An 11,459-nucleotide genomic window follows, 5' to 3' on the forward strand; every position below is an offset into this window, starting at 1 on the left:
CTGACTCGTTCCCCAGGCCTGCAAAGGGGTCCCATGCAGCCCGGGGTGCCATGCAGATACCCCCTCCCTGCCCCTTCCTCTTCTTTCCCCGGGCCTCATCTTCCCCAGGTAAAGGGTGCGCTGTGACCTGGTGCCTAGTCCTGGACTCCCGGGGGCTGTGTCCTGGCCCTCTCGACGGCTGCCTGTCCGCACTGCAAATGAATGTGACCCGGCTCAACACCCCTCGATTGCCAGCGTGGCCAGGGCCAGAGGCTGCAAAGCAGCCAGCAGCTACTGAGGGCTCTGACTGGCAACCCAGGCTCCCAAGGAGAGGGCTGAAAACTCCAGGCACACTTTTGCCTGGGGCCCAGACATTGCGGCAGGACTCGCGCGGGCTCCATGCTACTGCCAAGTTCTCTGGTCCGCAAGATGCCAGCACCCAGGGCCCTGCTGGAACAGCAGGGCCTGAGTCAACAGTGAGCCCCCATGGGCCTCTTAGAGCAGCACTAGGGCCCCAGCCAAAGGAGAGAAACGGGGACAAGATGGGGGGCTGTCAGTGAAAACCACTTGGTGCTGAAGGCATCTGCAACCACCTGGGAGCTCCAGGCATGTGATCTGCACTGCAAGGCCCTCTGCTCCCAGCCCCCACCCCACTGCTCCCAGCCCCCACCCCACTGCTCCCAGACCCATGGCTCCCAGCCCCCACCCCCATTATTCCCTGCCCCCACACGCACTTCTCCCAACCCCCACCCCCACTGCTCCCTGCACTACACCCCACTGCTCCCTGCCCTCCTGCTCCCAGATCCACTGCGGCTAGTGCAGAGCTCGACAATAAATCCCGTCTGTTCATCCCTTGGTCGATGTGTCTCCAACAGGGCCCGCCCCCGTGCACATGCCGGAGGGGGAAGCTGCCCCAGGTTAGGAGCACGGGGGGGGTGTGTGTGTGTGTGTGTAAATGCCTACGCCCAGCCCCCAGAGGGCGCTGCATTGCAAGGCTCTGCGCACACACCCGGCGGCAGCGCCGCCCCTCGGCCGCCAGGCGGCCCCAGCGCTCGCGCCAATCCCCCAGGCGCCGCGCAGGCGCGAAACACTCTCCACTCGCTCGCTGCCGCGTCCCCTTCCCGAGCGGCCTCGCGCGTGCGCAGTGTGCGGCTCTCGGTGCCAAGTGGCTGCGCATGCGTGGGAGGACAGTTCGGCGGGCTTGGGTCTCACGGCGGACGGGTCGGCGGCACCTCGCGGGGCATTATGGGTAATGGGGGCGGGGTCCCGGGGGGCGAGGTGGGGGCTGGGCAGACACTGCCCCAGTGGGGCGCTGCTGTGGGGCAGGGTGGGGGCTGGGCAGACACTGCCCCAGTGGGGCACTGCTGTGGGGCAGGGTGGGGGCTGGGCAGACACTGCCCCAGTGGGGCGCTGCTGTGGGGCAGGGTGGGGGCTGGGCAGACACTGCCCCAGTGGGGCGCTGCTGTGGGGCAGGGTGGGGGGCTGGGCAGACACTGCCCCAGTGGGGCGCTGCTGGGGGGCAGGGTGGGGGCTGGGCAGACACTGCCCCAGTGGGGCGCTGCTGGGGGGCAGGGTGGGGGGCTGGGCAGACACTGCCGCAGTGGGGCGCTGCTGGGGGGCAGGGTGGGGGCTGGGCAGACACTGCCCCAGTGGGGCGCTGCTGTGGGGCAGGGTGGGGGCTGGGCAGACACTGCCCCAGTGGGGCGCTGCCGGGGGGCAGGGTGGGGGCTGGGCAGACACTGCCCCAGTGGGGTGCTGCTGGGGGGCAGGGTGGGGGCTGGGCAGACACTGCCGCAGTGGGGCGCTGCTGTGGGGCAGGGTGGGGGGCTGGGCAGACACTGCCCCAGTGGGGCGCTGCTGTGGGGCAGGGTGGGGGGCTGGGCAGACACTGTGCCCCAGCAGGCGCTGCCCAGGGGGCTGGGCTGCCCACCAGGGGAGGTGAGCCAGCCCATCCCCGAGGCTTCGTGCCCATGGTGCCCTGCAGCAGGGCTGTGGCGCCTGCTGCCCCCATCCCCCTGGCTCCTGGGCACCTCCTGCGACCCGTCCTGCAGCAGCATGAGCTGGCCCTGAGCGGCCGCAGCTCCGCTGGGTTGCCCGGGAGGAAGCCTCCCCGGCGGCCCCATTGCCTGGTTCTCCTTTCTCCCCAGCCGTGGGCACAGGCACCTCCCTGGTGCTCTCCTCGCTGCTGTCGCTGCTGCTTTTCGCCGGGATGCAGATGTACAGCAAGCAGCTGGCCTCCACCGAGTGGCTGACCATCCAGGGCGGGCTGCTGGGATCCGCGCTCTTCATCTTCTCCCTCACAGTATCCTTTGGGCCTCAGTGGAGTGGGGTGGGGGGGTGCCCCTGCCTTTACCCCCTTCCTTTCCTTAACTCGGGCACCAGGCCTTCAACAACCTGGAGAGCTTGGTCTTCGGCAAAGGATTCCAAGCCAAAATATTCCCGGAGAGTAAGTGCCCAGCCGTGCCGGGGGAAGGGCACCACATTCATAACTCCTGGTTAATTAAAAGAAACTGCAAAATCCCGGGGGGACGGGACGGGACTGGCCATTCCTGAGCACCTGGGTCTGCAGGGAGCTGCCCTGCTGAGAGTCCAGTGCTGTGTGCCGCTTGCGCCATGGGACCCTTGCCCCGGGGAAAGCCGGCCCCACGCTGAGCTCCCAGGGGGACTGGAATCTTGATCGGGGGGGAGCGAGCTTGCCCATACCGCATGCCTGGGGCAGGCACTCAGTGCCTCTCTCATCTCTCCCCTTCTCTCTTTTGCTCCAGTTCTCCTCTGTCTTCTACTTGCGCTCTTTGCATCAGGCCTGATCCACAGAGTGTGCGTGACCACCTGGTACGTAGAGAACCCACCCCGGGGCATAGCAGGGACCAGGCCCCCTCAGATCTTGGCCCTGGGGAACCCCAGCATCCCACCGCTGCTCTAAGAAGCCACTGCTGGGCCTTGCTCCCTGCTGCCACCGCGGGGCCATTCCCCCGCTGTCTGTACGGCTGGTGGGGGCATTCCCTACCTGGTAACAGAGCATGCGAGAATGGCATGGCGGTCTCAGACTCCTGGTCCATCTCGCCCTGGACGGCTTCACCAGGCCGGTGGCAGCCGCTTCCCAGGAAGGTGGCAGTGCCTGCAGCAGCTGGTGTGGGAAAAGCTGCCCTCAGTCTGGCCTCTACTAGCTGGACCTTGGCTCCAGGCCCGTGGGGAGCTCGTGGGGAGCGGGTGAGGTGCCCTGTGTATGGGCAAGGGATGGTGCTGACTGGCCTGCCCTTTTCTCTCCTCCCAGCTTCATCTTCTCCATGATCGGCCTCTACTACATCAACAAGATTTCCTCCACGCTCTACCAGTCCACAGCGCCCATGGCGGCTCCCACCAAGGCGGTTGGCAAAGGCAAGAAGAGGACTTGATGCCCCCGGGGCCCCTCCCACCCAGCCTGACCAGGACTCGGGGCACCCAATAAAACATTCTCTTTGTAACCGTGGGTCGGCAGCTGCTGTGGATTCCTTGCCCCATGCCTATGGGCACGCCTGCCCCTGTGCCCAGCTCTCCTGCACGCTCAGGCCAGGGCTGTCTGTGCCAAGCTGAGGCAGAGCTCCCGCCCCCCCCCCCCCCCACACACACACATGGCTAACGGTGTAGTTGCTTTGTCCGGTGCAGTGTCCAGCAGGGGGCGCTGTGGCATTGGCAGAAATTCGGCCCGGGGGGGGGGGGGGGAGAAGAACAGGACAAGGCCACTGGGTGGCGCTGCCCTGTGGCCCTGCAAACCCCTCCTGCCCCCCATGAATGCTCCAGCCCCCTGGGACTGCTCATTCCGCAGGAGGGGGTCAGCCGAGGTCACTGCCCGGGGAACCTGTCCCTGCCCTGTTCTGTAACCCAGCTCACTCCCTCCCTGGGAGGCAGGCTTTCCTCTGTCAGTCGCCTTGCCTGCCCCATCTCCCTCCTCCAGCGCCGAGCCTGGGATCCCTTCAGCAGCCCCAGGCAGCGGCTGCCAAGCCCAAAGGCAATTCTGCTCCTCTCCCCCTCCCCCTTCTCTCCCAGGGGCCTCGCCCCCCTCCCACACCCCATTTCCTTTACAAAAGGGGGAATTGCTGCGACAGCCTGCGAGAGCTCACAGGACACGTGCCCCTTTTCGCCACGCCGGCTGGGAGAGCCAGGCTAGGGCTGAGGAGGGGCCGGGCCCGGTCCAAATGGGACGTCGGGTCACCCTGGGCACGTAGCAGAGCTGCTGTGTGCACGGCAGCTGGGAGCCAAATCCCGCTTACTCTCCTCCAGAAGAGGTGGGAGCAGCTGAGCCCTGCTGGCTGACTCAGTGCGTGGCCCCGGGCCTTGGCTGCTCCTCGGTCTGCTACCCCACCGGCAGGGCTCCATCACGGGCACTCTGGGGCTGCTGGGTTACAGGTCTCTCCAGCGGGGCTGCGATGGGGGCAGCTGTGGGCAGCTCAGGCTCTTTGCAAAGGGCAGGGTAGAGCCAAGCCTGCCCCTCCACGGGCGGGAGGGTCTGACTGGAACCAGGCCTGCTGAACAAAGGCCCTGCGCTGGCTGGCTGGGACAGCCCAGACAGGCTGTGACTCAGAAGCGGGAGGGGAGCCGGTCTGGGGCTGAGTGCTGGCTGGGTGGGGAGGGAGCCGGGCAGCCCCCCTTGCCCTGCTCCCCGGATTGGGAATGTGCTGACAGTGTCTGTCTCGGCCTGCCAGCGGAGGGAGATTCCAGCAGGGCCCGGCAGGCAGGTGCAGGCCCTGGCTGCAGCCGGGGTTGCTGTGGCGGGTGTGTATGTGCAGCATCTCCCAGCACATGGCTGCAGCCGGCAGAGGCTGCGCTGAGCGCTCCCAGTTCCCTGGGGAGCCCGTGTCCCCAGGGCTGAGCTGCTGGTCCCCGGAGCCTCCGCCAGCGGCATTTCTCCAGGGGACGGGCTGGGGTCCCTCCACAGCCACAGGACAGTGACGCCAGAGCCCTGCCTGGCAGGGGCAGACATGGGGCCCTTGGCTGGGAGGGACTGACCCCCATCACCTGGGGCACCCCACTTTGTTCAGGGGCATGTCGCTGACGGGCTGTGGTCCCACTGCTGGGCTGGGCCCGCGAGATGCTGCTACGCCAGCTTCTTCCAGGACAGCATCTGCTCGGGCTCCTGTGCCAGCCCTTGGCAAGAGAACAAAGGCCCCTTCCTCCCAGCACGTTCCCCAGCCCACGGGCAGGAGGGAGGCCTCTCCGTGGGCAGGGTGGGTCACGTGGGACAGGGCCTGCATGACCCAGCACAGGGTCTGGGGGCAGCAATCAGCTGGCGACAGCCCCTCTGGGGCGTCTGCTTCGCCCTAGGCCTCTGGCCCTTCCACAAGCGTGGCCAGGTGCCCACGTCAGGCCCTGCTGGGGGAGCTGTTCCACCCAAGCCTCCAGCTTCAGCCCCAGCCGATGCGCCCTTCGCTCTCTGGGCCGGGATTGTCTCCTGCTGCGCGTGGGGGTTTCAGTGCTGCGTGCAGGGAGGGGGCCCTGACTGCCTGGTACTGGGAGCTCCCCCTCCCCTGCGTCCTTAGGGCTGGAGGTTTTGGGGGGGAGGGAAGCGGCTGGGTAGAGGAGGGGGATCAGTGCTCATGCCAGAGGGTTGGTGCGGGGGGGGGGGGGGGGGAGGGAGGAGGGAGGCAGCAGGTGGAGAAGCTGCCTTTGGCCTGGGGGGCTGGGCTCTGTAGGAGCCAAGGAGCCTGCTAATTAGCTGCACATTCCTGTAGCAATGACTTGGGGGCAGGTGAGGGCCAGGCTGCAGCTGATGGAGCAACCCCCCCCCTTCCTCTTTGGAGCCACCAGGACTAAAGACTCACCCAGCACCCACCCCAGGGCATTTCAAAAGGGAGGCAAGGGGGAGGGGCTCTGGCTCTGCCTGCCAGGACTGCCCCCCCCTTCCCAGGTCAGGTGTGCAAGTCTTCCCCCCCCCCCCCATCCCTGGCCCTCACCCGACAGGGAGGAAACCAGATGTTTCCTGCTGCTGCTGCCTCTTCGCTCCCGGCCGCCACAAACAAGGAATCCGGCTGCTTCCTCTGGAGCTGGCTGGGAACCCCAGGAAACAAGCAGGCAAAACAAGTGACGGGAGGGGGGGGGGCGCTAAGGGTCCTGCTAAGCCCACTGAGGCACAGGCCACACGGAGCCCCAGGGCAGGAACTCATAGGCCCAGGGCTTTGGGGGGGGGGGCTTCAGGTGCAGGGCACTGCAGCAGCCCCCCCAGCCAAAGGGGCTCAGGACTGGGGCAGGGCTGCCTCCGCGGGGCCTGTGCATGGGCAGGAGCTGGGCGCTCTGCAAACCGTGACCAGCTCTCCCTGGCAGCGGCTGCCTTGGCTCCCAGACCTTCCTGTACGTCGCCTTGCCCTGTCTGTGTCAGTGAGAACACGCCGGCCACCCGTTCCCAGTGCCCCGTGACCGGCCCAGCGTCGCTTCCCAGGGAGAGCGCCCCCCCATGCAGCCAGCTCCTTCAGTGCCACCCTCTGCAGGGCACCCAGGTTCAGGCTAGATCAGTGCTTCTCAACCAACGGTACGCGCACCCTTAGGGTACTCGAGAGACGTCTGGGGGTACACCACCATTTGGAGAACACTGACTTTTTGTTTTAAGTTTTACAGCGTTTTCTTATTTTTGGACTTTTTACACCCAAACATTTAATCGCCTGCCCAGCTACAATTAAGTTGTTTAAACAAATGTGTTGCAATGGTAACAAAAAAAACCCCTATATGTCTGAAAACCGTGGTACTGGGGGTACTTGTAATTTTTTTTACGGGGGTACTTTATAAAAAAAGAGGTTACGATACACTGGGCTAGCCGGTTCAGGGCCTCGCCCAGTGCTCCATGGTTTGTCCTTTCGCAGACCCACAGAAACACGGGGCTGGAAGGCCCCTCATAAAATCCTCAAGTCCAGCCCCTGTGCTAAGGCAGGACCAGGTTAACCAGGACTGTTCCTGGCAGGGATTGGTCCAAGCTGTTCTTACCTTCCCCCCCCCCCACCCCCCCCCCAACGCTTGTTCCAGAGCTTAACTCCCCTGAGGATAGGACGTTTCTCCTAGGGAACCTCCATCTCCCATTGCAGCCTGTCCTGCCTGGGGGAGGGGGGATAGGGTTGCCCTTAGAACAGTGGTTTTCAAACTGTGTATTAGTGACCCCGTTCCCACTGCAAAACTCTCTGCCTTGGACGTTAAAAATGGAGGGACGATTTAATGTCGTGGGAGCTTGGTTGGGGCTGAGAGCCCCCGGGAGCCAGCTGCTGGCATCCCCGGTCGGGTCCCAATGCCCAGTTTGAGGGCAATACATCTGAAGGGTGCTCTCTGGCCCCCCTCCCCCAGACGTCTCTCCCCAGCACTGAACACGTTCTGGTTGTAACCTGGTCGGTTGTTTTCAACCTTCACTCAGGTTCGTTGCGGCCCCCCCTGGACTTGCCACGTTGTCCCCCTGGCTCCTGGTGAGCGGTGCTCAGAATCGGCCAGTTCTCCAGCTGAGACCGGCAGCCCTGCCTAGAACAGGGCCAGTTCCCCGCTGGGAGACGTCCTTTTGCAAGAGCTGCACAGTATTGACTCACCTTCCCTCTGTGACCCACTCTGCCCCCACAGCCGGGCTGCCTGCTCACCCGTTCGCCCTCCCTCTGTAGCCGGACATTCGAATCCCCCTGCCCAAGGGAACTCCTCTATTGCCTTTGAGCTGGCTGGGTTCAGACCACGCTGGAAATCTCTTGCAGCCTGTTTCCATGACAGCAGCATCTTTCTCAATGGTTTTCTCGCCTGTCACCTGCCGCCCTCCTTGCGGTCCTCCCTCAAGCGGCACCATTCAAGGCCTCGTGTGGATTTGTACATGCCCCTGCCACGTGATGCCTGTCGCTGGCTCGGCGTCCTGCCGCCAGTCCTGCAACACCCAGCACTCACCCCGGGCCCCCCGGACGCAACGCGCCGGCTTCCCCTTGGGGGCCTGCAGCGCCCGGCGCCCACCCCGGGCCCCCCGGACGCAACGCGCCGGCTTCCCCTTGGGGGCCTGCAGCGCCCGGCGCCCACCCCGTGCCCCCCGGACGCAACGCGCCGGCTTCCCCTTGGGGGCCTGCAGCGCCCGGCGCCCACCCCGGGCCCCCCGGACGCAACGCGCCGGCTTCCCCTTGGGGGCCTGCAGCGCCCGGCTCCCACCCCGGGCCCCCCGGACGCGACGCGCCGGCTTCCCCTTGGGGGCCTGCAGCGCCCGGCGCCCACCCCGTGCCCCCCGGACGCGACGCGCCGGCTTCCCCTTGGGGCCTGCAGCGTTTGCCAGGTTGGAAGCGAGTCCCAGGAGCAGGGCGCCCTGGGGCCCTGCCGGGTGAAGCTCGGACCGGTCGGGGCACGAGGGGGGCGCCCGCTGGGGGGGGGGGGGGGCACCCTGTCCACGTGCTGCCTGGAGCGTCTAGTGCAAGGGGGTGGGAGAGGCGGGGGGGCAGGGGGCACCCAGCCCAGGGTGAGGGAGGGGAGCAGGGCAGAGGCCACCCAGCTCTGGGGGTGGGGGTGGGGGAGGGGGAGGCCAGGCCGTGCGAGGCGCCAGCGGCCTCCGAACTCCAACTCCCAGAAGGCTGCGGGCCGCGGCGCCTGGCAATGACGTCATCTCGGCGACGAGGGGGAAGTTGCTGGTTGCTGAGTGGGGAGGCCGGTGAGCGGGGCTCGGGGGGGGGGGGTCTCAGGGTTCCAGCCTGGGGGGGGGGGGGGGCTCAGGGCTCGGGGGGGGTCTCAGGGTTCCAGCCTGGGGGGGGTCTTAGGGCTCGGGGGGGTCTCAGGGTTCCTGCCTGGGGGGGGGGCTCAGGGCTCGGGGGGGGGGGCTCAGGGTTCCAGCCTGGGGGGGGGGCTCAGGGCTCGGGGGGATCTCAGGGTTCCAGCCTGGGGGGGCTCAGGGCTCGGGGGGGGGGCTCAGGGTTCCAGCCTGGGGGGGGGGCTCAGGGCTCGGGGGGGGTCTCAGGGTTCCAGCCTGGGGGGGGGGCTCAGGGGGGATCTCAGGGTTCCAGCCTGGGGGGGCTCAGGGCTCGGGGGGGGGGGCTCAGGGTTCCAGCCTGGGGGGGGGCTCAGGGCTCGGGGGGGGTCTCAGGGTTCCAGCCTGGGGGGGGCTCAGGGCTCGGGGGGGGTCTCAGGGTTCCAGCCTGGGGGGGGGGCTCAGGGCTCGGGGGGGATCTCAGGGTTCCAGCCCGGGGGGGTCTCAGGCAGGCTGGGGGGGGTCGGGGGGTCTCAGGGTTCTGGCACGTGGGGGGGTCTCTGGGCTCGGGGGGCACCGTGGGTCTCAGGGTTCAGGGCTGGGGTAGCCACTGCCCGCCCCTCACCTGCTCGCCGCTCTCTTGCAGCCCGTCCTGCGCCCAGAGCCGGCCGCGCACCATGACCAAGCTGGCGCAGTGGCTGTGCGGACTGGCCCTGCTGGGCACCGCCTGGGCCACGCTGGCCTTGGACCCGCTGGGCCTCCGCCTCCCGCTGCCTTGCCAGCAGGTGCTCTGGCCCTTCCCCGTCTACCTGCTGGTGGCTTTCGGCTGCTACTCCCTGGCCACCATCGGCTACCGCGTGGCCACCTTCAATGACTGCGAGGCTGCGGCCCGGGAGCTGCAGGCGCAGATCAGCGAGGCCAGAGCAGACCTGAGCCGGCGAGGGCTGAAGTTGTGACCCGCCGGCCTCCTTGGATCAGCCAATAAAGAATGAGCAGACGTGGCCGCGCCTTGGTGATAGCCTGGGGAAGTGTCATGGGCAGGTCACCCACTGGCTGCACACAGGAGAGGGGTGGTGGGGACTCCACGGGTCGCTACGGCAGCTTGCTGCTCTCATGCTCCTGTTGCCCCTGTGGCCAGAGCTCCGGCTGCTCTCACAAGCAGACAGGCCCCGGGCTTGGAGGAGAGTCAGCTGTGGGGTGAGTCAGCGGGGAGCTACCTGGCAGAGCACTTGCTGTTCTGTGTCAGCCGCAGGTTGAAAGCCCTGAGCCCCAGGGGCTGACTGCCCTAGGAAGGGGGTAACCCTGCCCTAGTCTCCTTGAGTCCCCAAGCAGGGCCACCCCCACGGGCCTGCACCCGACTCCCCTGGGAGCAGGAAGCTGCAGAGAGCCAGCCTTGCCCTACTCCACCTTCTACTCTCCCCATGCCCCTCCTGCTCCCAGCACTCAGCAGGCATTAAACACGAAGGGGCTGTCAATCAAAGCGAATGCCAAGCCCCCCCCCCCCCAGCCTACTGTCTGGGTTAGGGATGTGAGCGATTAGTCGACTACCCACACGACTAGTCGCTTGACCCCCCCCCCCCCCCTTGCTGCCTCGATCAGAGTGGGGGAGCCGTGGCAAACAGCACCCGTGGGGGCTGAAGCAGTCTCCGCTCACCCCGCTTCTGCTTGTGAACTGTAGCAAGAGCTCGGCAGGGAACCGATCAGTCGATGGAAATCCCCGTGACTATTTGGTTAGTTAATTAATCGAAATGTAACATCCCTGCTCTGGGTGCCGCTGCTGCCCGGACTCAGCTCTCACCCTGCAGGCCATGGCAGTCGGAGGAGGTGTCATTCCCAGGGTGGGCAGTGCTAGTGAGAACCTTGCTCCCCCAGCCCAGGGACTGCCACAGACTGGCTGTGGCAAGGAGCGAGAGCCTGGGGGGGGGGCAGTTCAGCAGGGTTTTCTGCCCCTCCCCCAAAGGTGAATGTGACATGGGGGGGGGCTGTCTGCTCGGTAACCCGGTGCCCCCACCTGGCTGCGGTGAGGTGAGATTCCCACTGACTCACCCACATGTGTTGGGCCCAGACACCTCGGCCCAGCCTGGGCAGGTAACAAGGCTCTTCCCAGGGGAGAGACAAAGAGAGGGGGGCGGAGACGGACACCTGGCTGGGGGCTGGGTCAGTCTGGGCTGAGGGAAGCATGAAGAGAGCAGGCTAAGTCCAGGACAAGGGGGTTCAGGGGCCTGTGAACCCCTCCCCCAAGAGGACTAAGGCTCTGCCCTGGCTCCTGTGTCAATGTGGAGCCTGCGCTGTATCTCTGAGAAGCAAATAAACCTTCTCTACTGGCTGCTGGAGGCACGTGGCTGCGGATGAGGGTGCAGGGTCGGGGGCTCCCCGACGCGCCGTCCCAGTGAGCGTGGAGGCTTTTCCCTCTGGGGAATCCCTCGCTCCTGCGCGGCCCAACAGCCCCATCCAGAGCCTGGCTCCCCCCGCAGAGCAGGGCGGCTGCCTGGGTGACACATGCCGGAGCCTGCTTCCCTGGCAGGCTCCCTGGGTTCCTGGCATACCAGCCAAAGGACTTTCTTGTTCTTAATTATCGGCTCTGCAGCCTTCTGCAAAAGGAGCAGTTGGTAGCAAAAGCCAGGAATGAGGCTAATTAGCAGGAGCGACTAATTAGCGGCTTCCTGGGCAACAATGGTGGCAAGGAAGGTGGGCCGGGAAGTTTGTTCCCACGGTCTCCCCCGCGCATGGCAAGGCAGCGCCCAGCCCTGCCCCAGGTGACGGGCTCCACTCAGGGACCTCCCCAGCTCCCACCGTGGCCCTGGCGCAGGGAAGGGCCTGGATGAGCTGG

General features: G+C 66.4%; 2 protein-coding genes across 2 annotated transcripts; both read left to right on the forward strand.

Moving 5' to 3' along the window:
- Positions 1-1,069: 1,069 nt before the first annotated feature.
- Positions 1,070-3,448, forward strand: KRTCAP2 (keratinocyte associated protein 2). Its single transcript, XM_075907308.1, has 5 exons — positions 1,070-1,228; positions 2,127-2,281; positions 2,362-2,425; positions 2,745-2,811; positions 3,254-3,448. The coding sequence occupies exons 1-5, from the start codon at positions 1,225-1,227 to the stop codon at positions 3,372-3,374; spliced, it is 411 nt and encodes a 136-aa protein (XP_075763423.1). The 5' UTR covers positions 1,070-1,224; the 3' UTR covers positions 3,375-3,448.
- Positions 3,449-8,490: 5,042 nt separating this feature from the next.
- Positions 8,491-9,630, forward strand: DPM3 (dolichyl-phosphate mannosyltransferase subunit 3, regulatory). Its single transcript, XM_075907080.1, has 2 exons — positions 8,491-8,596; positions 9,276-9,630. Exon 2 carries the CDS (start codon positions 9,307-9,309, stop codon positions 9,583-9,585), a length of 279 nt encoding a protein of 92 aa, XP_075763195.1. The 5' UTR covers positions 8,491-8,596; positions 9,276-9,306; the 3' UTR covers positions 9,586-9,630.
- Positions 9,631-11,459: the final 1,829 nt, after the last annotated feature.

Source organism: Pelodiscus sinensis, chromosome 24 (assembly GCF_049634645.1).
Source record: "Pelodiscus sinensis isolate JC-2024 chromosome 24, ASM4963464v1, whole genome shotgun sequence".
Lineage (NCBI taxonomy): Eukaryota > Metazoa > Chordata > Testudines > Trionychidae > Pelodiscus > Pelodiscus sinensis.

Coding starts and splice junctions, on each gene's coding strand:
- KRTCAP2 (XM_075907308.1), top strand. Junction 2,282..2,361: donor TCTTCATCTTCTCCCTCACA/GTATCCTTTGGG, acceptor CTCGGGCACCAG/GCCTTCAACAACCTGGAGAG. Junction 2,426..2,744: donor AGCCAAAATATTCCCGGAGA/GTAAGTGCCCAG, acceptor CTTTTGCTCCAG/TTCTCCTCTGTCTTCTACTT.
- DPM3 (XM_075907080.1), top strand. CDS start 9,307: ATGACCAAGCTGGCGCAGTGGCTGTGCGGACTGGCCCTGCTGGGCACC.